Source organism: Mesoplodon mirus (genome assembly GCF_964341445.2).
Source record: "Mesoplodon mirus genome assembly, chromosome: 1".
NCBI classification, from domain to species: domain Eukaryota; kingdom Metazoa; phylum Chordata; class Mammalia; order Artiodactyla; family Ziphiidae; genus Mesoplodon; species Mesoplodon mirus.
Window position 1 is genome coordinate 82269108 of NC_138976.1, and position 25639 is coordinate 82294746.

General features: G+C 38.2%; 1 protein-coding gene across 1 annotated transcript in view; it reads right to left on the reverse strand.

The window, feature by feature from the left end:
* Positions 1-25639, reverse strand: part of TRPM6 (transient receptor potential cation channel subfamily M member 6) — a 140091-nt gene that overhangs the window by 38109 nt on the left and 76343 nt on the right. Inside the window, 7 exon segments of the mRNA XM_082628121.1 lie at positions 6687-6819; positions 9175-9368; positions 13055-13169; positions 13374-13548; positions 15448-15699; positions 17003-17131; positions 20486-20632. Coding sequence (XP_082484247.1) covers positions 6687-6819; positions 9175-9368; positions 13055-13169; positions 13374-13548; positions 15448-15699; positions 17003-17131; positions 20486-20632 — 1145 coding nt within the window.

The following is a 25639-nucleotide window of genomic DNA, read 5'->3' on the forward strand; positions in this document are numbered from 1 at the left end:
AGTACTCCTAGAATGTGACTTTATTTGAAAGTAGGGTCTTTACAGAGGTAATCAAGTTAAAATAAGATCATTAAGGTGTGCCATAAGCCTATACAACTCATATCCTTATAAAAAAGGGAAATTTGGACATAGAGGGAAGACAGTGTGACGATACACAGGGAGAAGACCACCTTATGACTGGAGTGATGCATCTACAAGCCAAGGAACACCAAGAAGTGTCAGCAAACACCAGAAGCTAGAAGAGGCGAGGAAAGATTTCTTCCCTAGAGCCATCAGAGAAAACATGGACCTGCCAACGTCGTAATTTCGGACTTCTAGCCTCCAGAACTGTGAGATAACAAATTTCTGTTGTTGTAAGACACCCAGTTTTCTGTTGTTGTAAGACACCCAGTAAACACCCAGTTTACTTTATTATGGCAGCCCTAGGAAATTAATACAGTTATCTAAGCTTAACAATAAAATAAATTACAAAATACATATTTTGTGGTTACATAAAATGAAACTCATACACATAAAAATAAAACACAAAATTTTAAAACAAAAAATAAACAGGAAATTATTCTAACAAATACAGTGAGGTGTTTGTATCCCTTAAGTAGTCAAAAGTTTTTACAAATTGTTGAGAAAAAAAATATAAAGACCCCAAAGGACATGAATAGATAATTCACAAAAGATAATGAAATGTGGTAAAATATCCAATCTCTTTAGGTAAGCAGAGAAATTATCAATAAAAATAAGACAACAATGAGTTCGTCTACACTGTAACATTTTTTTAACCTAGCAAATTTTTAAGAAGAGATTTAGTGACTCAAGGTTGGCAGGGATGCAACAATGGAATGTTCAAATAGCCAAGACAAATAAAGAGGCAGGAATTTTACTATGCTAAGGCAGACAGATGAGATAGAATATTATGCAGCCATTAAAAATCATACTTACGTTGTTAATAGTCATTTTCTTTGTCTATTTCTGATGGCAGGGGTGGGGACAAAATGCAAACCTGTATAATTTTAACTAAAAATATATGGAAGACTAAACGGAAAAAGACCAAATTTTTCACAGTGGATTCTAGCTTATGACATTTTTTTTCTTTCTTTTCTCCCTGTTTCATTCTTTTACTTGGAGGAAGGAGTATACTTTCCAATTTCCCAAAAATGAAAATCTTTGATAAACAGAATAAAGTGAAAAATTGCAAGGGAGGAAACCAACAGTTTCATGGCTAACATGACCGTATGCAGAAATAACAAATTGCCCCCAGTCTTATTTGAGGGCTGGGAAAAGCAGTAATTATACCATGAAGAGCTTAGCACTCAGCTGTAGCAAGCACTTCCCAAAATAGTGTTAGACATTCCCTCTCTAGAATATATCTCAAGTCACATGTATTGAGAAATCTTCCACTTCTTCCTGGAAGCTTTGTAGATAGGAGTTAAAGAATAAAGAGGATGGTATAATTTTGATTATCACCTATGTGGGTGGAACCCTCTCTTTCTTGCTTCAACTTCTATAACTCAGTAGAGCCTTAGTAAAGGCTTCTTGACTTTCTGGAACCTATAAAACTAGAATTGGCAAGGATGATGAAGGAAAGAGAACAAAATATATGTATATTCCCTTCCAAATATGCTTAATTAGAGCCTCTCCATCTAGTGCACTGTTTCAACTAATTCAAAAATTGTACAGTCCAAACAGCAGTAATGGAGACTCATTAAGTTCCATTAGCAGCAGTCACATGGAAGGGATACAATAGACACCAGCAACTATTCACAGCAACAGGTAACACTGCTACAATAGAGAGACAAATAACCAGGTCACTCTCAAATCAGGTCCTCTTGCTTTCATAGGCACTTCTTTTCTAAAGCTCAATGTCCTGTGAAATATATTTTAATTATATTCCTCAGCCACCATCTACATTAATTTAATCTAGTCTTTTAGTCATTCTGACATGTAAAAGAAATTCTCGTAATTTTAGTTTCCTCTGTGCAAGGTTTGAGGGTGGCGGGAAAACCAGCATGGTTATTATTTCATTGTGGGTCTCTGGACCAGATATTGTAAAATGAAATTATAACAAGTATAATCATAATCATCATGATAATCATAATATTCACTGAGCACTCATTATGTGCCAGGCATTTTACATTATTTTATTTAATCCACATGACCACCCTACTATCCCTTCATAAAAAGAGGTCACATGGCCAGTCACATGGTCAATGACAGGGTGAGGCTTCAAAGCCAGAGAGTGTGACTCCATATTCAATGGCATTAACCACTGCACTCCAGCACCTCTCAGCAACTCAGCAGGGATCCAGGCAAAGTTCTATTGGGGTCCTAGAGTCCCATGAAGGGGTAAATGAATTGCACCCACATTTTCCATGCTGGGAGTTGTTCACAAAGGTTTCTCAGTAAGGTTTCATGGAGAAATGATTATAGGACCAGCTCAAACTATAACTCTACTGTCACAATGCCCCTTATGATAAAGTGTTTAAACTTTTTTAAAATGTAGTATTTCCCAAATATGACGTACCCAAACACACTTAATATGGAAAAATACCTAGTTAACATCTTACTCCATAGAACAGAGAGAGGAAAAACACTAGCTTACGTTACTAGGGACAAAAAGTAGCTGGCATTCCAAATAGAGAAAGTAAGATATGAAACAGCCTTAATATATTATCCTTCCACTTTTACAATTCACCTAACTCTGTAAAGATATAGGTAATCTCTTCTTCAGAGATAGGCAAACATGCAAATATCTTCCTAACTTCCTTTCGCTCCCTCTTGAAACTACTGCTCAGTTACCACTGGAAAATATTCTTCCCTCTCTCCCATACTTCATTTACAAGTTCCCCAGAATGACCTCAACAAGGACAACCATGTAAAAAGAGGGCTGGTGAGATAGCTCTATCAAGAAGGAAAATTGATCGACTGTGTTTTGAAGTTAAATTAGGGCTTCATAATCAAATACTAGAGCCCTTGAAAGCATCTAGAATATTTTTCAGAAGCTACATAACCATCTACCATCTAATCCTTCTCTACTCAAATCCCAAGAAAAAGATTCAAGATAAATGTGATAGCATACGATGATTACTGGTGTTCAGTTTACTATTAGTATTATTATTATTAATTATTATTATTGAATTACTTTTTTTAAATGTCTGGTTCTCAAGTTTTTACTCTGTATTCACTTGACTCGTGATACTACCTTCTCCTGGTTTTCCTTATACTCTTCTGATCAATTCTTTTTAGTCTTCATGAGTTCCTCTTCCTCGGTCCATTATACAGGCGTTGACACCTCTCAGGGTGAGACCCTCAACCCACTGAGTCTCCTCACTCCACTTGCTTCCTGAGCATAAGCGCTTCCTCTGTCATAATTTTATTTTCCTAGAATAGGCAGATGACTCCCAAATTTCCTTGTCCAGTTCATATTTTGCCCTAGGGCTTCAGATTCACGTATGTAAAGCCTTCCAGACATCTCTGGATAAACGCACCACCAGAATCTCAGGCTCAACAAAATCTAAACCTCACTGCTCTCCCCCACACCCTCCCTGCCATGCATTTTGTACTCTTTATCTTTTAGTGCCACCTTTCACCTAATTACCCTGTTACAGATATGAGTTATCCTGGACTTCATCCTCTCCCTTATTGCCACAGCCAATCCTTAACTCACCTCTTGAATTGTCCTCTCTAAATATGCCTTTATCCTCTTTGCTATGGCCTAAATGTTTGTGTCCCCACCTAAAATACACGTTGAAATCCTAACCCTCAACAGTGATGGTATTAGTAGGTGGGGCCTTTGGGAGGTGATTAGGTCATAACAGTGGAGCCCTCACGAACGGGATCAGTGCTCTACTGTTTATAAGAGACCCCAACAGAGCTCCTTAGCCCCTTCCACCATGTAAGGACACAATGAGAAGTTTGTATCCCAAAGAGGGCCTTCACCTGACCATCCTTGCACCCTAATCTCAGTCTTCCAGCCTCCAGAACTGTGAGCAGTAACTTTCTGCTGCTTATAAGCCACTCAGTCTATGGTATTTTGTTACAGCAGACCAAATGGACTACAATACCTTCTTTCAATGCTACTACCAATTTGGCTAGTCCTTGGGCGTCATCTGTCTCCTGTATCAATCTCTCGAGTGGTCTCCCTAGTTCCAATTCTGACTCCTCAAATCCATATGCTAACAACCTAGAAGGTAAATCTGTTTGACCACCTAAAATTTTTCCTTAGTTTATAGTGTAAAGTGAAGGGCTCTCCATGACCTTGTTCCAGTGCATAATACTGGGGGGCGGAGGTGCCTATCTTTGACCCATCTTATCTATTTACATCCCTTTTCTTAAGGTTTGGAAGGGTATATGTATTTTAGAAGAAACTATACTCACAAAATTGGAGCCTAATTTTATATAATAATAGATAACTTTCACTGCTCCCTTACTATCCATTAGCACACTGCCACACAGTTCATCTATATTATCCCATGGAATCCTCACAACAACTCTAAAAGGTAGGTCTATTTTTGTGTCCATTTTACAGAGAAGAAAACAAGGCCCAGAGTAAACTTGCCCAAGTACACAGAGCTAGAAGCAGGACTTCATGCCGGCTCTGTAAACTCCTATCTGGGTACATGTTTCATACAAAGCAGAACCAAGCTGGCCCGCAGGACTCAATGAGCATAGCTACAAAGGAGGCAGAACGTGTGGAAAGGGGAAAGGGAAAGAAGGAAGCTCACAGAGTTTTGGCCTAAAGATATTATTTAAGTAAAACAGAATGTTGTGGGTTCACAAATTGTTATTTGATACTCAATTTTTTCCTCAATATTAAAATTTGATCTGAAATTCAATCAGCTACCTAAAATGTATTTACATAAATATGGTATTAACTTTTAAAGTTCAGAAATAAGTCATATGCCCAAGGTGACCATTTAGAAAGTTCTTAATGTGATTCAATTTCAAATAAAGCCATATTTAAGGATTCACTATCTATCTATTTGGACATCAGAAAATATATATTCATAATTAGGTATAACATTTTATAGTCAGGTCCGTGTGTATTCAAAAGTAAGAGAACACATTTAACTTCTGCCAATTTGCTTCCAATTAAGAAAGCAATGCTGCGTTTTAAAAAATGCATATAATCACGGGGACTTAGTTAATAATACTGTATTGTACATTCGAACGTTGCTAAGAGAGTAGACCTTGAACACTTCATCACAAGAAAAAAATTGTATGGTGATGGTCGTTAATGAGACTCACTGTGGTGATCATTTCACAATATACAAATATCGAATCATTATGTTGTGTACTTGAAACTAATATAATGTTATATGTCAATTATTTCTAAATTTTTTAAATGCATACAGTCACATGCAGTCCATATTTTGATCCAGTGCTGTGTAGCCGCGATTAGTGGCACACGTACAGCAGCTTTGACCTACGAGCTTCTACGTTTGTCCACTTTCTCCAACACGCCTCCTCTTTCCTCAAGCCTCTGAATGGCACCCCCAAATCACACACACCCACAGACACCCTCAGCTGATGACTGCCGTGAGAACCGTGTTCCCGCAGCCTGGCTGCATCCTCTGGAGCACTCTCCATATTCTCTCCTGGCCCCCACTGTTAACTGCCCTTCCTGAGGACTTCACTCAGCAAATCACCTCCTCCCTCTGGCTCCAGCAGTTTTTCCCTTGCTGGTAGATCTTTTCCAGTAACAAATATATTACTTTTATTATCTCCACATGAAACATAACAAAAGAACTGCACCATGTCCCCATACCCCTCTTTACCTCCCTTCAGAGAAAACTTCTTAGAAAATCTGCCTCTAATCACTGTCTCTACTTCTAATCACTCTCCACATGCTTCAGTGAATCTGCCCTCAACTCCACTGCACAAGTGCTAGTCAGGCACCCCGAGACTATGACTCCATGATACCCAGTGCAACCAGCACCCTGCTGCTCCTGGACTCACCTGCATCTACGTTTGCTGCTCCATCCCACCTCCCTCAAGTCTCTCCTCCTCAGCTCCCTCAGAGCCACCTTCCTGCACCAGGCTCCCAAAGCGGTCCAACCCAACCCCCAACTCCAGCAGACCCTTCACCACGATCCATCTCTATTCCCTTATACTACTTTTTTTCCCCTTCATTGTTCTTTTACTGTCTGACATTAAATTACATGTATCTTTTTTGTCCTTCACTCCACCCCCACCCCTCCACATGCACGCACTAGAATGTGAATGCTATGAAGGAAGGGACCCTGCTCTCTTATTCACCGTTTATCTCCACTAACTTAGAAGACTGTCTGGAACATAGTAGATGCTCAATAAATGTGCACTGATTGCATGAATATTATACGATACTAGAGGAAATTTTAGAAAATCAAAACCTCTGGGTTTTTTTTTTTTTTTTTGCGGTATGCGGGCCTCTTACTGTTGTGGCCTCTCCCGTTGCGGAGCACAGGCTCCGGACGCGCAGGCCCAGCGGCCATGGCTCACGGGCCCAGCCGCTCCGCGGCATGTGGGATCCTCTGGACCGGGGCACGAACCCATGTCCCCTGTATCGGCAGGCGGACTCCCAACCACTGCGCCACCAGGGCAGCCCAATCCTCTGGGTTTTAAAAGTAGACCTTTCTACTTTTTTCAGACATTCTAGTAGAATCAGGTTTAGGTAGCAGTTTAGAGGGTGAAAATACATATATAACTTTTACCTTTCTGACGTCACTCGGATTCGTTCCTCACAACTACAATTCAGACCTTCCATCTTCTCATGGAAGTATTTTTCCACACACTGTTCTTCAAAACTGTGAAGTTTTTTCAGATCATCCTTACTCAGGTAGAGTCCTATGGAAATAAGTATAGTGCATAAAAAGAATCATTATTCATCCTCCATAGGAAGCTGAAACAGCATCTGAGTGACTTTTCTTCCATTGGTGTTAAAAATGGATAAAACCATAGCTTGCATGATAATAGTTTGCTGCCTTGTCACACTGTATTCCTAATATTAATTGGGAAGCACTATGGTAGAAATAACTGGAAACACAAGGCTGGGTCTTTCCTTTTTGTCCTATAAACAGATGTGGGAATTTGAATGTGACTCATGGAACACTTTATCTTCAATATTTTCTTAAATTAGAATACTTTTACACATAAAAATTCACCACATTTATATGCATATGGAAGTTCCCCCACCAACTGGTTTATCAGTCAAAATGACAATAAGTAACCTACAGGTTAAAATCAAGGTTAGAAGAAGTCAAAGTCTGTTGAAATTAATCCAGTAGGTAAAAGAAAGTTTTACCTTGTTGCACTGAGTTTATATATACACTGAGTTTCTATATACTAAGTTCTTCTATTGAAGAAAGAGACATTATGACCAGTCAAAGGCCTATCAAGGCTATACTTCTTCCTTGACAATTACAATTAATTCATTAAAAGACACGTCATTTCATGATGTTATGAAACTAATACAATTCTACATCAAACTCAGCAATCACATTTGGTCTACCACCTTGACTCTTACTCTGACCTAGCAGAAAAATGCATTATCTTTTGAGCAAGTTTCTAATACTTGTTAAATATAAAAATGCTGTTGCAAAAAGGGTAAAATTGGAATATCCTCTTCCTTCAATCATTTCACCTAAATTAGGAAAAAAAAAAAGAACCATTAAAGTTCTCCAGAATTTATTAGAAAGGCAAATGTTCTGTAATTTTCCAATAAAATGAGAGACAAAAATATTCATTTTAAAAGAAAATATTCATTTAAAAGAAAATACTCAGCCATAAAAGGTGTTCACAACTCAAAGGTACAATGTTTTCTGATTTTTATGGCTTGGAAGCATCTTTCAGACACCAAAAAAATCCCCATCCCCACTCAACTCTAAATGTGTTTGCATTAAAGAATCTTGTATGAGTAAGGAACTTTAGAATTGTATGATTTGAGCCTTCTGTGGATTCCTGAGAGCAAACAACCCACAGAGCAGTTCCAATGATAGGTGCAGCTTGCAGTATGTGGCACGTTCTTGTGACTGTCCACCAGGTGGCACTGCTGCCCCATGTGCAAACGTCTTGATCCTCAAAACAGAGAATCAAAGACAATCTCACAAAAATTTAAGAATTTCCCAGAGTTCAGGGTGAATGTACCTCTGTCCATCAGAATATTTTGAGTTTTATACCAGAATGAAGTAAAATCCCTAGTTGTAGCTAGGGCAAGACCCTGAAATCAAACACATCATTTCTGCAGCAAAAATCAATGAATATCCATACTACAAGGGATAAAGAGGATAAATGGCTTACATTAGTCCCATTAGCCTCTTCTGTCCAAATGAGTCTTTCTCCAACTTATGAAGAAAAAGACTTTCCATTTTCAAATGTATTTTGAATTTAGGGATTGAGATAAAGGATTATAAATTTATGCTATCCATTTCCTCTATATCTAGGAGTTATCTAGAAATGGGCCTAGTACCAGTGGGCCTAGAGGAACTACGAAAGATCTCTGAACCACAAGAAGGAATGTTCTCTTATGACAATTAGTATGACAGTCATATCATGCTATATATGGATAAGTAAAATGAACTAGGAAAATCTCAAAATATGTCGAGTTAAACTTTGCAAAAAAAAAAAAAAAGAGAGAGAGAATCCACATTTCTGCATCCTGAGTTGAAGTTCTTGAAAATATGAAACATCTATAAAGAATCACCTCCATATTCAGTAGATTAGAGAACCAGAGAGCCATGATTCTGGTGAATAAATTAAGCAAAGTCTGGTTTATCTATTTCCCTTAGTCCACAAGACCTTCTGTATCCTTTCGATTTGGAGTCCATCTTCAACAACAGGGAAATAAGTATGGGTCACTCTGACTACTCTCTAGGAGTTATTCTGACGTCTTCCCAGCTAAACAGAGTAAAAACACGGGGTTTTCCAGGTGACGAAAAGCCTTTACACATCCAAGCAGAGATTCTGTTCCTACCTATTCCTTTCTTTCAAAGTATCAGCTACTTTTAGCGAAAGGTACTACAACCACATAATGAGATCCATGTATTTACTTAGACCCAGGTGCTCAGCTGATACTCTTTTGTCAGTTAACTCCCAGAGCCTTCCATCCTGTGCCCTGAATTTAATCGACAACGTTCCAGGTGTCTTCACCTTGGATCTCCACTCTTGCACTCTCTTCCTCCTGTCCCACCAATGAAAACTTACTTAATCCAACATCACCCTCTTCTTGGTCATTTGGAGCTTGGTGATGGCAAAGACGGCGAAGGAGGAGACCAATGTGACTCAGCAGGATAAAAGGTGGGGGCAGCCAAGGCTTCTTGTGGTAGGTCATGATGTAGCGATAGCGATTGTATTTCCACAGGTTATTTGAAATGGATTTCAGATCTATGTAAACGTTACTGTAAGTTGTAGTAAGAGAGGGACAGTGTTTTAATATGGAATCCTGAAACATAACGGTTAGACTATTGCTTTATTTTCCAACTTTTATGATTGGTTCGCCTGACATGGACGGTAGTTAGCCAATAAAAATAATATCCATTGCATTTACGATTCTTCTTCCACCAAACAACATACATTAATCACCTTCTACATTAAAATATACTCATCAGAATAAGCAAAAGGTAGAAATTACAATCAGAGAGAAGAAAATGCCAACAGTTTAAATGCAATGAACAGAAACTGTCCTCTGGAAGTAACATTATTCTTGATTCACCATCTCTTCTCACATAAGAAGGTCTTTTCAGTCCATAATTCATCATTCGTGGTAAACAGCTTTAATGTCCCTCTATATCACCAACCTTATGAAGAGATTCTCCTAATGTCAAATGTGAGAAGTGCTAGAATAATCCTAGTTAAAACATTCAAACGGAAGAATATTAATGAAGAAGAAGAGATGGAAGAAAAATCAATTCATCCTAAAATAAGTCAATAAGCAGAGCTTCGATTCAGCAGCTAGATCAATTATTTAGATTAACCTTACAATAAAAGTGACTCCTTATTGGTAGGCCACCTTGGGCTTTTTCTCCCTTTAATTATATTATAATATGCAGATAGTGCAGTTAATATGTTGATATTATAGAACTTGTAATAGAAGTTGTGGTGAGTGGTACAAATTCTCAAACAACGTATCACCCTTAACTATTTAACTTTAAGTCTATAACATGATATGGGTGGGGAGGGCACAATGGAATATCCATCTTAATATTTTGCTTAGGCTAATATGTAATTTATTTTCTTTAGAGAAAGATGGCAGAGAAGTACTTGAGAAGGGCAGCCACATTTGGCAAATAAAAATGCAGGTAACCCTAAACTGCATTAATGATAAAGAGAAGGAACCCGAACTATCCTGGAGAAAGCCAGCTTAGGATAAGAGGAGGAGTGAAGTTTCAGAGTTCATAAAGTAGATGAAGGAAACACTGACGACTGACTGAGTTTAACAGTAGTTCTCAAAGTGCAGTCACTGAGCCAGCAGCACTGCATCACCTGAGAACAGGTCAGGAATGCAAATTCTTAGGCCCTATCCCAGAACGACCCAATCAGCGATCTGTGTCTCAGTGAGTCCTCCAGGTAATTCTCCTGCACAATCAAGTTTGAGGGCCACCAAAATTACATGTTACTCCCACTCCAAGTGTGATCACAGCCTGCCCACCAGCAGGTGGCGATCTTCACAGTGTATTTCAGGTTCTTTGTAATTACAGAATCTGGAAAGGGGCCTTTGGACAAGTAGTCTGATCAGGGGTTGCTCAGCTTGTGTGGTCCTCAGTGTATTCGTCTCAGTGAGAAGATTGGCCTGTGGGAGGATTTGTCAGCCTCCCTTTTGACACCTGCCGTTTTTGAGAAACAAAAATCTCATACCCACTCTTAATCTTATTTGAAATGTCAAAAAAATAGCTACAGTAATTAAAACACCAGCAAATGTTACAAGTGCATAAAATGGTGAGGCTAAAGGGAGATGATAGCTATCATATAATCTTGTAACAAGCAAGATGTTTTCCCCATATATACGCAACAACAGTCCTTTTTGTGTGTGTTTTTATTTTGCTTGACTTCAGCCTTTATCTCCTCTACTTTCTTTACTTAACTTCTATGCATTGATTTCCCTTTTCTTATCTATCTCTCTTCAGTGAGATAATTAATGAATAAAATACCTAGTACAGTGCCTGGCATAAAAGAGGCATTCAGAAAATACTAGTTTCTTCCCATCACTTCACTTGATTTCTTTCATCCATTAAACAAATATGTGCCAGGCAGTCTTTTCAGTGCCTGGGATAAACTCATGGGCAAAAAAGGCAAAAAAAAAAACCCCAAAAGGGCTTCCCTGGTGGCGCAGTGGTAGAGAGTCTGCCTGCCGATGCAGGGGACACGGGTTCGTGCCCCGGTCTGGGAAGATCCCACATGCCGCGGAGTGGCTAGGCCCGTGAGCCATGGCCGCTGAGCCTGCACGTCTGGAGCCTGTGCTCTGCAACGGGAGAGGCCACAACAGTGAGAGGCCTGTGTACCGCAAAAAAAAAAAAAAAAAAAAAACCAAAAAGACAAACTTGTTCCTGTGGAGCTTATATTCCAATATAAGAGATAAATGGGGGGAAAAACACAATATAGAGATAAATTATAAAATATATTTGTACATATAAGTGGGTAGTATAAAGAAAGAAGAGTAAGGGGGACCAGGCATGCCAAGGAGATGGTCGATGGAAAGGCGGCTGCACTTTTAAGTAATATCCTTAGGTTAGGGCTAATTAAAGAGGGGACATTTGAGCAAAGGCTTGAAGGAGGTGAGGGAATGGACCACACTGATATCTGGGGGAAGAGCATTCCAGGCAGAGGGAACAGCAACTGCAAACACCCCTGTGTTGTTTGAAAAACTGAGTGTGGCTGGAGAGGCATGGATTCGGGGAACAGTAGTGTGATGGGTGATTGGAGAAGTAGCAGGGAAGCTAGGTCACTGTAGAAACTTTGACTTTTATCCAGAAGGAAATGGGGAACCTTGAATGGTTTGGAGCAGATGAGTGACATCATCTGACATATGTTTAAAGGTCATTAGGGAATAGAGTGATTAATTAAGTAATTTTAAAAAGTTAAGTGTCATTAGGGCTACTGTGTTGAGAACAGAATATAGGGGCCAAAGACAGAAGCAGAGAAATAAATTAGGAGGCTTTGTGGTAGTAGCAGTGGGGTGGTGAGAGGCGGTTGGACTGATGATCTATTTGAAGATGGAGTCAACAGGTATTCCTGACAGTCTAGAGCTAGAAATATGAGACGCATTAAGAATGCCAAGGTTTTTGGTCCGAACAATGGGAAAGACGAAGCTTTGACAGAAACATGTGGTCTTCCTTATAGATTTGGGAAAGACTATAAGCAGAATAAGTGTATGTTGGGAAAGAGGGGAGATCAAGAATTTGGACATTTGAAAGTTCAGACATCTATTGGGTTGGCCAAAAAGTTCATTCGGGTTTATCCATAAGAGGTTATGGGAAAACCCAAACGAACTTTTCGGCCAACCCATTATACATCTGACTGGTAATGGAACAGGAGAGCTGGATCTACAGGACTGAAGTTCAAGAAAGAGATCTAGGCTGAAGATATAAGTTGGGATTTGTCAGTATATATATACAGGAAACTGAACAAGATCACCAAAGTGTAAACAAAAGGTCTGGGCCCAGGTACATTCCAATGTTAAAAGGTTGAAGAGAATATGATGATCCAGAAAAGAAGACTGAGAAGAAGTGAAAAGTGATATACAAGAAAACAGAGAATGAGATATACTGAGAGCCAATGAAGGAAAGTTATCAAGGATCCTTTAACCAACTTTCAGCCTCATCAATTGTTACTCTCCATGATTCCAAATTATTGCTTAATTACAGTGTATGATCTCCTTTCAGTCTGCTTTTATTACACTCTCTATTTATTGTTTTTTCTCTTCTCATACTCTGCTGCCTTCCTGCCAGTAGTTCCATGCCCATATTTTAAAACCATAGTAATTAAACATGAAACACACAAAAAACAAAGCTTACATGTGAATCTTTCAAAATACCTGCACCCATTTTTGATTCATACAAAATAACTGTATTTGATTAAAATAACCTACTTGAAGAAAGCAATCAACAGGTTCACCATGATGATATATTGCACGAAGAGGTAGACAGCTTGCAGGAATGGAGTAAGAAAAGAACCAGGAGGGCAGGATGGCTGGCTTGAACAAACTACAAATAAAGAATTTAAAAGAATGAGAGATAAGGTGAATCATAGTCCTATGACTCTAGACAAATATTTAGCATATTGACTTAGCAGAATACCACAAACCCTTGACATTTTTAAGATTCAGGTGGTTGTTTTCCAGGGTTCTTTATTACTCTGAGTACCTACAAAGGCTCAATTGCTGCACGGTGGTGGAATCCCCTACGTACCATCTATCTCTGAAGCATAGACTTCTCCATAGATCATCCAGTATGGCTCAAACACAATATCTCGAGCAAGGCTCCAGGACGGAGGCTCCTTTGGTGAAAGGATGGCCTTGCGTGCCACTCCAAAGCTCAGCAGGACGATGGCCATGATGATCACGATGTAGAACATGTTTGCAGTCTGCAAAAAAGCACAGCACAGCCAGAAGTTTACTACAGATTTGAAATTTAAAACAAGTCAAACACCTGCAGCCATCATAATTATACCTGCCAATAATAAGACTGTCTAGTCATTGACCAAAATGCCTAGTCCATGAATAGCTGGATTTCCTTTGGCTAAAACATCTTGTTTTCTCTGCACAGTATATGTTTCAGGTCAATGTAGTCTATGGAGTAATTTAAGTGTGCTAACTGTAGAGGATCTGTGCTTCTTTTTTTAAGATGTGATGAAATATGAATAGCTTTTGATTAGCTAATATCTAACTTTTCATCAGAGGTTAGGAAAAGAAAAAAAAATAGGGATATTCAAATTAGTAAAATGGCTCCTATTCCCAGGATTATCTTCAGGAGTTAGAGTCTGAGAAATTGATCAGGCCAAGAATCTGCTCCAAGGTACTGAACTCCAAGATACTGAACATCCTAATGAAGTGAAGAATTTTTTTTTAAAGATGCAAAAACGACTATAAAATGATATTTGTTAAATCCAGTGGTTCATTAACTCCCAAACACGTAGTCTTTGCATTCAAAGTAAGCCTGATTGTTATAATGAACAATGGAGCACATACAGTACACACATGTACTATACACACATGTACATATAGCACATGTACTGTAATTTTCTAAAGGCTCTTTTAAATAATTCATTTCAATTACTAAATGTACATCAGTTCAACCCACTTGTTCCCTGTGGCAGAGACATACTCCGTGAATATTCCATGAGCTTCCCTTCCATGAGGCAGGAGCCACCTGACCTATTCCTGGCCAATGGGCTGTGGAGTAACAATGATTTGAGTAACTTCCCATCCAGAGCAGTTAAAAGCTGTTAGATTTTCTCCATCCCTCTTATCCCCTGTTATAGGAAACCTCAGAAGCCACATGTTGACACAGCTATGTCCCAAGATGGAACAATTTGGGATCCCTGAGTCACTGGGTAGAGGGCGGCCTCCATGAGCATACATCAATCTTTGTATCAGGGAGAAATAAACTTGTGCTAAGTCACTGAGATACAGTGATTACCTCAGCATAACCTACTGAATTAATACCAATGTCACCAAGAACAGAGAAAATATTGCTGGTCTAAGAGAAAAGTATAAAATAAAAAAAATCCATCTTCGGAATCCTGGAGGTTCTCCCTTTTCCATCTTCTTCCTTTGTTTCAACACTACCTTTCCTTCTCAAGAACTTGCCCCTTTCCTGCCAGTGAGTATTCCAGAAGAAAAAGCAAAGATGATCTTGAGATACTGTCCTTCTTAGGTCCTGTGCAAAGCCAGTTGGACAGGGCTAATACAAGTGCACAGTGAGCTCAGATGGCAGACAGAGCCAGGTGGCCCAGATTTGAAGCCTGGCTCCCCAACTTATGCCTTTGGGAAATTCATCTGAACTCCATTTCCTTGAACGTAAAATGTGGATAATAATAGTACCTATGTCATAAAGTTGTTTTGAAGATTAAATGAGTTAATACATACAAAGTACTTAGAACAATGTGTGGCCCACAGTAATCACTATTTAAGAGTTGGCTGGGGGTGGAGAGATAAAAAGACAAATCAATATTTCAGCAGAAAATATTATTGGTGGTAGCCTCACATAAATCTAGCCCTCAGGAATTACTGTGCTCAGAGACATATATGATTCAACCCCCCATCATCTGGCCCTAACGAAAAGGGTAAGCTGAGTATTGGAATCAACTACCCAATATGCTATCCAAGGACATTTGTTAAATATGAGTTTATGGTTATAAGGAAAGTGGGGATGAAGTGTGTGCTTCTTTAAATAATTTCAAAAGTTAAACCAATGTATGTGAACCATGAAATTAAGTAGAACTGTTAAAAGAACACCAGATTATACAGCAGACTGTACTCACCATTTTTGCAATCATGGTCACATAGGGACCAGCATGTTGATTCACAGCAAAGAAGTCCAGGAGCCGTGAGAACCAGAATATGATGTCGATGCAGTATATTAGTCTTCCCGCCGTGTAAAAAGGAGGATCACCCCACCGAAGGCCAAAACCCACCAAAAACAGGCCAATAGCCACAGCTTCCATCAGATTCCAGTACTCACTAATCCATACCTTCACCTTTTGAGTAAACTTCCCAGGTTCTGAAATATAGATCTAAAAGATGAAAGAAAGAGGGAAACTTAAAGAATGGGTTATAACCTAAGATCAATATGATCTTTAATGCATCAACTGTTCTTTTAAGGAGTATTTTGAATCATGCCAAACCTTAGATCATAAGGGGATTTTGGAGATGTAAGTTATCCTTGGGGAATGAATTATTTAAACAATTCTATAAATGTAGTTTAATCTCACTGTTAGTACTGGCCAGCTATTTTTAAATGAACCAGAATTTTTTTTTTAAAAAGAAAAGTTTTTCTAGCTTTCCTTAATCCTAAACTAACATAGGGAAACACCAAGACGTTTAAAACTCAATACTGCAATGGAATATAGCTGCAATTCCATTTCATGATGTATAGCCTAGTGCAAAGAAACCAAAGAATCCTGTAATCTGGCCCCACTACTGCTCTCTAGTGAGTAGTTAGCAAATTACTCAGAACATGATATTAGAATTCACTATTATAAGAAATTACCCCTGCAACAGAATATCAGACAAACTGCAATGTAAAACAGTAAAAAGCCATTTTCTCTGAAGCATAATAAAAATGGTAGAATTTGGAAAACATTTTTCTGCTAAATTGTTTTCTACATATATACAAGGTTGGTCATATTAGCTCTAGGACAAAATCATTGTATGTAAATGCACAGAGGTAGAGAGAGATACATATACAATGATATCTAAAACAGCCTAAGTCATACGGTATGTGATTGCAGTTGTAACTGGATAGGAATATTCATTCCTTTTCTTTTGTTTTAAGTGACTCATTGCAAACTAAAAATGAAAAGTTTGCTTTGTTTTGTTTCTTGGACTACTTGCCCCAGAGGGATTTTTATCTTAAATGTTCAAAAATGTTTAGTAGGAACTTTCAAAAACTATAAATGAATTCTTTACACATTGCACAACTTTAGCCATTTATGTGCCACTCTGTGACATGAAAGCAATAATATGCAAGTAATGTTAGGCTATAAAAAAAATCAACTTTATAAAAAAAAACACTTTTGGGAAATCAAATAGTTGGAGGGTCTAAAAACAACTAGACACCATCACTCTAGAACTGATAAACGCACTAAGATGTCCTCTAAAATAACTGCTTTCAAAGAGCAGCAACCAACAGAAAGTATGTGGCAACAATAAAAGGTTGAGATCAGAAATATTCCCCCTAATTACCTTTCCTGTAGCATACAAATCAAGATCGTTGCCTGACTCACCCTAATACTTGACCTCTCCATTTTCATCACCCAAGCGCAGAACATGTCTAGCAGAGGTATGTAGAAGACAAAGGTAGAAGGGATTACTCACCTCCCTGACTTTCTCAATGGCATTGGTGAAGATGTAAATGATAACGAGCCACTCTTGCACGGTGGGCTGGGGTTGCATCTCCACTAACACGGTGTAAGTGAACAGCATGAGGAATGCCAAATACAACATCTGTGAGGGGGACATGAGTGAGAGTCATAATGGAGGATGCCAAGCAGACACAGACCCAAATGAACAGAAACACACAAATGAACTTCACCATGATAGCATGAAAATATAACTGGGACCACCCTCTGATTATTGATGACATAATTATCAAAGAAGGCATAAGAATCTACAATTTTCTATTCTAGGAATTTGTGGAAGGAAAGAAGATCACTGTTCTCAAATGCATGGAAATGGGCATGGTCACATCTTGTTGACTCCTGACCACAATTTTCAGAATCCTGACCACAATTTTCAGAACCCTGCACATTCCGGCATGGACACAGTCAGGCCAACAGCAAGCCAAGAGAGAATCACACACCTTCCCCTCCATTTAAAAAGAAAACGTGTGTCCCAAGAATGCCAAAGGAGCAGTGTTAGTAGGCGCCTATTTTCAAATATAATAAATTGTGATATTTACTACTGCTGGGAGTTTTATTTTATGCTGATTAAAATATTCTGGTTACCACTTATGGTCTGGGTTCACGTCTTCTAACACATGACTCACTGGGCCTAGGCAGATTACAGAACTTAGTCAGGCAGCTGTTTCACGGTCCTGAGCTTTCCATAAGTGAGGAGTTCCCAAAACAGTCTATGCCACCTAGAGGCTGCTCTGCCCAGAGCATTCAACCTAGACCTGCAGGAAAATGCCTCACTAATGCCACTTGCCAGGCTGGTGGAGTGTGATCTCTGACGCAGGCCGATGCCACTGCATACAGCGTATGATAACTTCCATAATGCAAGTCTACTAAAGGCATGACAGGAATGCAGAGGATGAAGCTGGATTTGAGACTTGGAGAAAGAGGTTTATCAGTTGAGTCTTGTAGGATGAACACCATTTCCAGATAAGCAGATAAAGGAGGAAACAGTTTTCCATTTGGAAGTGGCAGAAGAGAAATAAAAAAAGCTTAAAGGCTGGAGGTTAAAGAGCCAGAAAAGTATACATTTGTATAATAGAAGGAGAAAGAAGACAAGATACAAAAGGGAATTTTTACATAAACTGCACATCCATGAGATGCAGATATGTAAAAGATAGAAACGCATTTATAAACATTAAGCATAATCCTTCTAGTGAATTTTAAGCATTTGTGATAAACTGTTAAGTTAAAATGGTTTAAAACTGCTGTGTACACTATGATCTCACTTGTGAAAAAATTTGAAAATATTTGGATAGAAAAAAGTTGAAAGCAGATGTTAAGAATTGCTATCTCTGGATGCTAGAAATATAATAAAATTTGATTCTGTTTTTTTCTTAAAAAAAAAAATTCTGGTTACTGGAAACGTATTGTCCAATTGTGAGTCTCTGTAGTTAAAGACTGTTGACGTTTTTATCTACAGCACTTACGCACTCAGCCAGACACACGATAGACATTCAAAAAAGTATGTTTAATTACTGTGTATATTAAACCTAGATTTCCAGTCTATTCAAAGAATTGATACACGGTAAACACGTACACACAGATACACAGTGATTAATAGCTTTGTGATCTTATCTAACACTCTTATCTTCTCACAATTCCCAGAAGTAGAATAACTACACACACATTTAAAACTGTGACACATATTGCTAAGTTGCCTGCCAGAAAGGCTTTATCAGTTTCCACAATCACCAACAATGCATGAGACGGTGCAATCTTTTCAATAGCTTCAGAGACAATGCACAGTGCTAGCTAACGTATTAAAAATCCCAGATCAACAGAGAGAAAAGTGCCTATGTGTGTGTTCCTTCTCACAAGAATCATATTATTTTAACCTGGATCCCTATTTCTCATATCTTTTTGAGCTCTACCTAAGTTTGATAGGTCTTCTTCTAAGCTTAGTTCTACATAGAGAATGGCTGAAATCACTTCTGACTATACCATTTGATATTATATACAATAGGTGATACTTCAGGCAGGCAGAATGGGTATTAGCATTGCCTATGAGTTAAGAAGCTTAGTAGAGAAGCATATAAAAAAGTTAAAGTAAATTCTATTAATTCTGTACTTCTCTAGGTCTATGTTTCAAGGGTTAATATATTTGATGACCCCTTAGGAACATAATTTAAGTAAATTTAAATGATTAAGCAGTCATTTTTTACATTGTTTTCATTGTTTTTATGGTGGCCAGGCACTAAAACACTGTAGATATTGGTGGTATTGCTTCTGACTCTTCTTTTTTTTCTTTCCAATTCTCAAAAAGATATCCAAAAATGTTTACATTTCTTTTTCATCATAGCATTTATAACAAGACACTGCTTCAATAAAGCACACGTACCATAACCTAGCAATGTAACAGCCATGACTAAAAATGCCTGTGTGCACTGCTAACACCATCCTTAGCTATTTTTGTAGTTGTTGTTGTTCCATTTGCTTAGCTTTACTACTGTCTCTAAGAGTTCATAAGCTAGAAATTTCTAAGGAAAGAAATAGCTGAATACTCTTTACCCAGTGATGTGACTATGGTTAAATTCTCTCGAAGCTACTGTCAGAGTCTCTAGGATTTTCTGTATTCACAAAATACAGAAAATACAGTATTTCCATATTCACAAAAATGGTGAAATCTCATCATCTGAATGAAGATTTTATTTTTGAAAACAGATAAAAGTTATTCTGAGCTATGTACTTATTGAATAAGTATATGAAGTAAGTGTGTGGTTGGGCAAGTAAATATTTTGAAATATAACACATTTAGACAAATATCCTTTTGTAATTACTTCAAAATGTTTTAGAAATATACAATCTTGAGCAATTTAACTAACTATAGGTTAGCATTAGAAAAATAAATACTGTTAAATAAATGTGAAAAGCACTCAATACATTTAGCTGTTTTCTCTGTATCTCTCCCATCCATGATAGATTTAGTATTTGTTTACACAATTCAACTTCTAAAATTTTTCTTGTCCTCTACATATTTAGAAGCATTTGCAACTGAAGACAAAAAACAAACACTTGAATTTTTTGGTCTATATGACACATTATTCCTACAAAGAAAAAATCAATTCAACTGCTGATTTTTTGCCGAAGATGGGAAAAGAATCCACTCCCATCACTTAATTCCACAACCATATTGTTCATTCTATTGTCCCACACAGTTTCAGATTCTGAGTCCCAGCTGTGTTAACTGGAAGCACTCAAAAAACGAAGAATGCTTGTGCCTTCACTCCCAAAGTAGGAGAGATCTGATCTCACCTTTTCTCACTTCCCTCCAATCTTCTTCCCTACCTCTTTTGTCATTCCTCCCTTTTTTTTTAAGTGCACTTTTTACATTTTTATTACAAGTTGGTAAATCAGGCATAATATCATCCTGAATACTATATATAATTTTTGAAATGAGACCAACCGTATAAAACCAAAACTTGACAATTGGAGCACTGTAGAACTCATAGACTTTCCTGGTCCATGGGAGGCTTTGGGGCCCACTCTTTAAATCAAAGTGCTGATTTTCATCTGGTTTCTCATTGGGGCCACTTTCCAAATCATACTCTTTCTGTAAAATGAGCAAACAATCATTTATTGTCAGAGGCGTAACTAAAATACTGACATTTACAAGTATCTAAAATATTATATATTTCATAAATACATAAATATAATAAAAATATTAGAAATTAACTGGGCACCCACCTGACAAATTACAATCTTAGACTTGAACGGAAGGAAAACTACATGTACTGTATCAGTCTTTGACAGGGTAAGGAGAACAGGGTATTTCTGAAAAGCAAGCTGAGTCTCCCATAGGAAAACCTAGTCAAACTGAGTAGTTCCAAGCATTTAAAAATGGTCCCTCTTCCTGTTCTTTTTAATCTCCTTTATCAGTAATTTTGGAACCTAAGGATATTAATAAAATCCTTGTGAAATCAATAACAGAGAATAGAATTATGTCCATAATACAGGAGGACAAAATAGACACATAATGCTGAAACATCTTTCCCAAATTATAGGCATAGTGTTAGTTTGAGGATTCTGGCTTTGATAGCTTCTCCACTCATTTATAACAGAGGTTTTACCTGAAGCTCACGGACTCTCTGAGCTTCTGGAGTTCCGTGAACCTCCTGCAATTATATGCAAGTATTTGTGTTGTGCATGCATTTTTCTAGGGAAAGCATCTTCCATCAGTTTCTCAAAAGTTATGGGCCAGCCTAAAGGTGTTAACAGTTGTAGGTGGTGAGAAATGAGTATCTGTGTGACAAGGAAGTGGTTGCATAAATGTGACTACTGAGGTGTCTACATAGAAGAGCTGTTAGAAAGAGAGAAAAAAGAAAGGAAAAGAAAGGAAAACAAAAAAGCACTTGCAGCCGGGTTGCTTTCAAGAAGAGGGAACTTAGGGATGATGAAAGAGAAGAAAAAGAGATATCTCTTTTTTTTATGTGTGGTTTTAATCTTTTAACAGGAAATGTGGGCTTCCCTGGTGGCACAGTGGTTAAGAATCCACCTGCAAATGCAGGGGACACGGGTTCCAGCCCTGGTCTGGGAAGATCCCACATGCCGCGGAGCAACTAAGCCCGTGCGGCACAGCTACTGAGCCTGTGCTCTGGAACCCACAAGCCACAACTACTGAGTTGGTGCGCCTGAACTTCTGAAGCCTGTGCTCCACAACACGGGCCTAGAGCCCGTGCTCCACAACACGAGAAGCTACCGCAATGAGAAGCCCACACACCGCCAACGAAGAGTAGCCCTTGGGCTTCCCTGGTGGCGCAGTGGTTGAGAGTCCGCCTGCCGATGCAGGGGACACGGGTTCGTGCCCCGGTCTGGGAGGATCCCACATGCCGCGGAGCGGCTGGGCCCGTGAGCCATGGCCGCTGGGCCTGCGCGTCCGGAGCCTGTGCTCCGCAGGGGGAGAGGCCACAGCAGTGAGAGGCCCGCCTACCGCAAAAAAAAAAAAAAAAAAAAAAAGAGTAGCCCTTGCTCACTGCAACTAGAGAAAGCCTGTGTGCAGCAACGAGGACCCAATGCAGCCATAAATAAATAAATAAATAAAGTTTGTTTTTTTTTTTAAAAGCATTTTTTTTGGAATTCAAAACTCCTAAAGACAAGCATGCTAAAGGCACACCAAATGACTACAAGAAATTGAAGCCTTGCTGTGTTGGACTTTTGGAAAATGGTATGAGAGTCAATTGCACAACAGGCTGATAGTTTCAAAGCAACACATTTTAACCTTGAAACTGAGTAGAAGAATAACTATCCTCGCCTGCAAGAACCTGACTGGAAAAAACTATTTGAAAAAACTAAAAATGAAATCCTCAATGAAGTTATCAGTCTGAGCCACGTTACACCAAAACATTGGGAGGAAATTGTTCAGCAGTCTTTATGGGAAAGAGTATCAACTCATGTGATTGAAAACATCCATCTTCCAGCTACACAGACCATGAATTCAGGGACTTTTAATACTACAGTGGATATCAAGCTTAAACAGTGAATTGATAAACAGCTTCTTAATAAAGCAATCGAGGTTGCTTGGGAGACCCTACAGGAAGAATTTTCCCACTTCATGACAGAACCAAAAGGAAAAGAGCATGATAACATATTTGATAAACTTAAAGAGGCTGTTAAGGAAGAAACTATTAAACACCAGAAGTGGAATCATTTTGCGGAGGACAGCTTGAGGGTTATTCAACACAATGCTTTAGAAGACCAGTCCATGTCTGATAAACAGCAGTGAGATGCAGCTATTTATTTTATGGAAGAGGTTCTTCGGGCTCATCTTAAGGATACTGAAAATGCAACTGAAATATGGAAGGTCCAGATTGGGAAAAGAGGTGGTTACATTGGAAGAATCAGACCCAAGAACAGTGTGTTCACAATGAAACCAAGAATGAGCTGGAGAAGATGCTGAAATGTAATGAGGAACACCCAGCTCATCTTGAAGTGATGAGATAACTACAGTCCAAAAGAACCTTGAATCCCAAGGAGCAGAAGTAGATCCGAGCTTGATTAACAATACTTGGCACCACGTTTATAGAAGACATTTCTTAAAAACAGCTCTAAATCATTGTAACCTTTGTTGAAAAGGCTTTCATTCCTAACAATGGCATTTTGTAGATTCTGAGTAGGAATGCAATGATGTTGTCCTACTTTGTCAAATACAATGCATGCTTGCTGTCACCACAAATACTTTAGTGCAGCAACTTAGAAACCCTGAAGTCAGGCAATTAGAGAAAAATGTCAAAGAGGTACTAGAAGATTTTGCTGAAGATAGCGAGAAGAAAGTTAAATCGCTTACTGCTAAACAAGTTCAAATGGCTGAGGACCTCAAGAAAGTTAGAGAAACTCAAGGAAAACTTGATGCATTTATTGAAGCCCTTCATCAAGAAAAATAAATTGTAATAAAATCCTACTCATATTATAATCAGCTCTGCATACATACAAGAAAACTCCAAAGTCTTTGTCCTCCATTTTTTTCTTCTGCTATTCCACCTTTCTGAACATAATCATAAAAATTTTAAATAAATAAAAAATAATTTTTAAAAAAGAATAATGGCTTTCATCCTATTACCAGTGCTTTCATCATATTTATTATCACACTATTACCATGACGACAAAGCACAAAGACACTCTAAAAGAGCATCTATGTCCCTCCTGTCTTCGGTTTTCCCCCAAAATACATGCCAATTGTGTTCCTCAACTAATCAAGTACATTATACTTAATGAGCATTATGAAAACTTGTATGTCCCACCAAATGCTGCCTCTACCCCTTATTCTCTGATTAACAAAATTTTAAACACAAAGCAGATAATCCAAAACTGTTGCTTTAGTTAAATTCAAAGATAAAAGAACATTGTTACTATGATTATAATCCATTCATAACAGACCAGATTTGAAACACTTTTTCAATAAATTCTTTAAATTGAATAATGGTGAGGTATCATGGATAGTCTGTCTGATTATAGGCTCCATAGTAGCATGGGCCGCATCTGCCTTAGTTAATGAAATGCCCCCAGAACTTGTCTGGCTCATGGAAGGTAGCTATTAGATATTCGTTGAATTATTAATTGATGTGGCCATGTCCAAACCACCAGGTGAGCAATTGCTGTAAGAGAACCACTATATTACAGACAAAATTTAATTTTGCAGGGAACTGTGAGGGCTTACTATCATTTTTGAATGTTAAGAGCACATTTAATTGCCATTCAAGGAAGGAGTTCTTTCCCTAAGAGTCTCCACTTTAAGAAGAACTGCTTAGTGGAATGCTCCAGCTATCTGCAATGCCTTCAGTTTCAGTGAAAGCTTATCTTTCTATGAAACCTCTAAGAGCCAAAAGTGAAGTTACATCCACTTCCAAAGCACTACTTGCAACCAAGTGCCAACATATTTACATATTTGTTTGTAGACAGATGATAAACAGTTTCCTTCATTGTTTACTTTAACAAGCTAATTAAACTTAATGTGAACACTGAAGTAGTATAAAGGCAAACATATATATGTGAATGTCTCACATATAATGATTGCCTTCTATTTCTAATGGGGTTAGGCAAGCACTACATTTCTTCTCTTTCCTTAAAAAAAAATTGAAATGGTCTAAACTTAGTAACCACATAATCTAACCAGTACAATCACAATTATGACAACTTGACTAACCAGCTTTGCAAAGGAGACCTCACACTCTATTGAGTTTAGAATGTACCTGCCATCTTGGACTCTGAGAACCCCAAATGGAACTATCAGGCTTAGAAAAGTGGGAAGGAGAGGGGAGGGGAGGGGAGGGCAGGGGAGGGCAGGGGAGGGGAGGAGAGGAACACACATATACCCAAACAGGCATAATAGTAAAAATATTTAACAACTGATCTGGTTAACTGTTCTGGCATTAACCAATCAGAATAAAGGCTCAACCAATCACAGCAGATGCCAGCCATACAAACTAATTATAATTATTTTTCATTTAACATTTATCAAATATGTTTTTAATATTATGACAAATACCTCATAAGTACAAAAGCACATCAGACAAGATGATAGCTAAAGATGCCTCACTGAAGTATTAAGTACCAAAAAGATGTTTACTACATCTCACAGTAAATGACAACTTTATCAGCAGTGATCCAAGTTGAATCATAAAATTCAAGAAATATATGCCCAGACAGCATATTGGAGACTCTCCAGTGAAGATGGGTTGCAATAGAAGCAGCTCAAGTTGCCCATGAAAGACTATACATCTAGGAACTCAAGTAATAACTATTCAAACTCATTGGATATAACAGATGAAAAAACTATGGCATGAAACAGTGAAGATCAATGCACATTTTAAACCAGCATCTTTTTAAATAAAGATTTTTAAGGATATGAGGCATCCCTTATTGTAGCTTTAGAGAAACAGTAAGTCTATTTATTCCACTAGTCACAAAGGAAAATGAAAAGTTAAGCAGCTTTCAAGACATAATAAAGTCTTTGATTTTGACAGAAATAGGATATTTTGCTTAATAATATATGGGGGTTAATTAGAACCATCATACACGCTATACCTGACCTTACTATAATATGATTAAGATCGTTAAATAAATA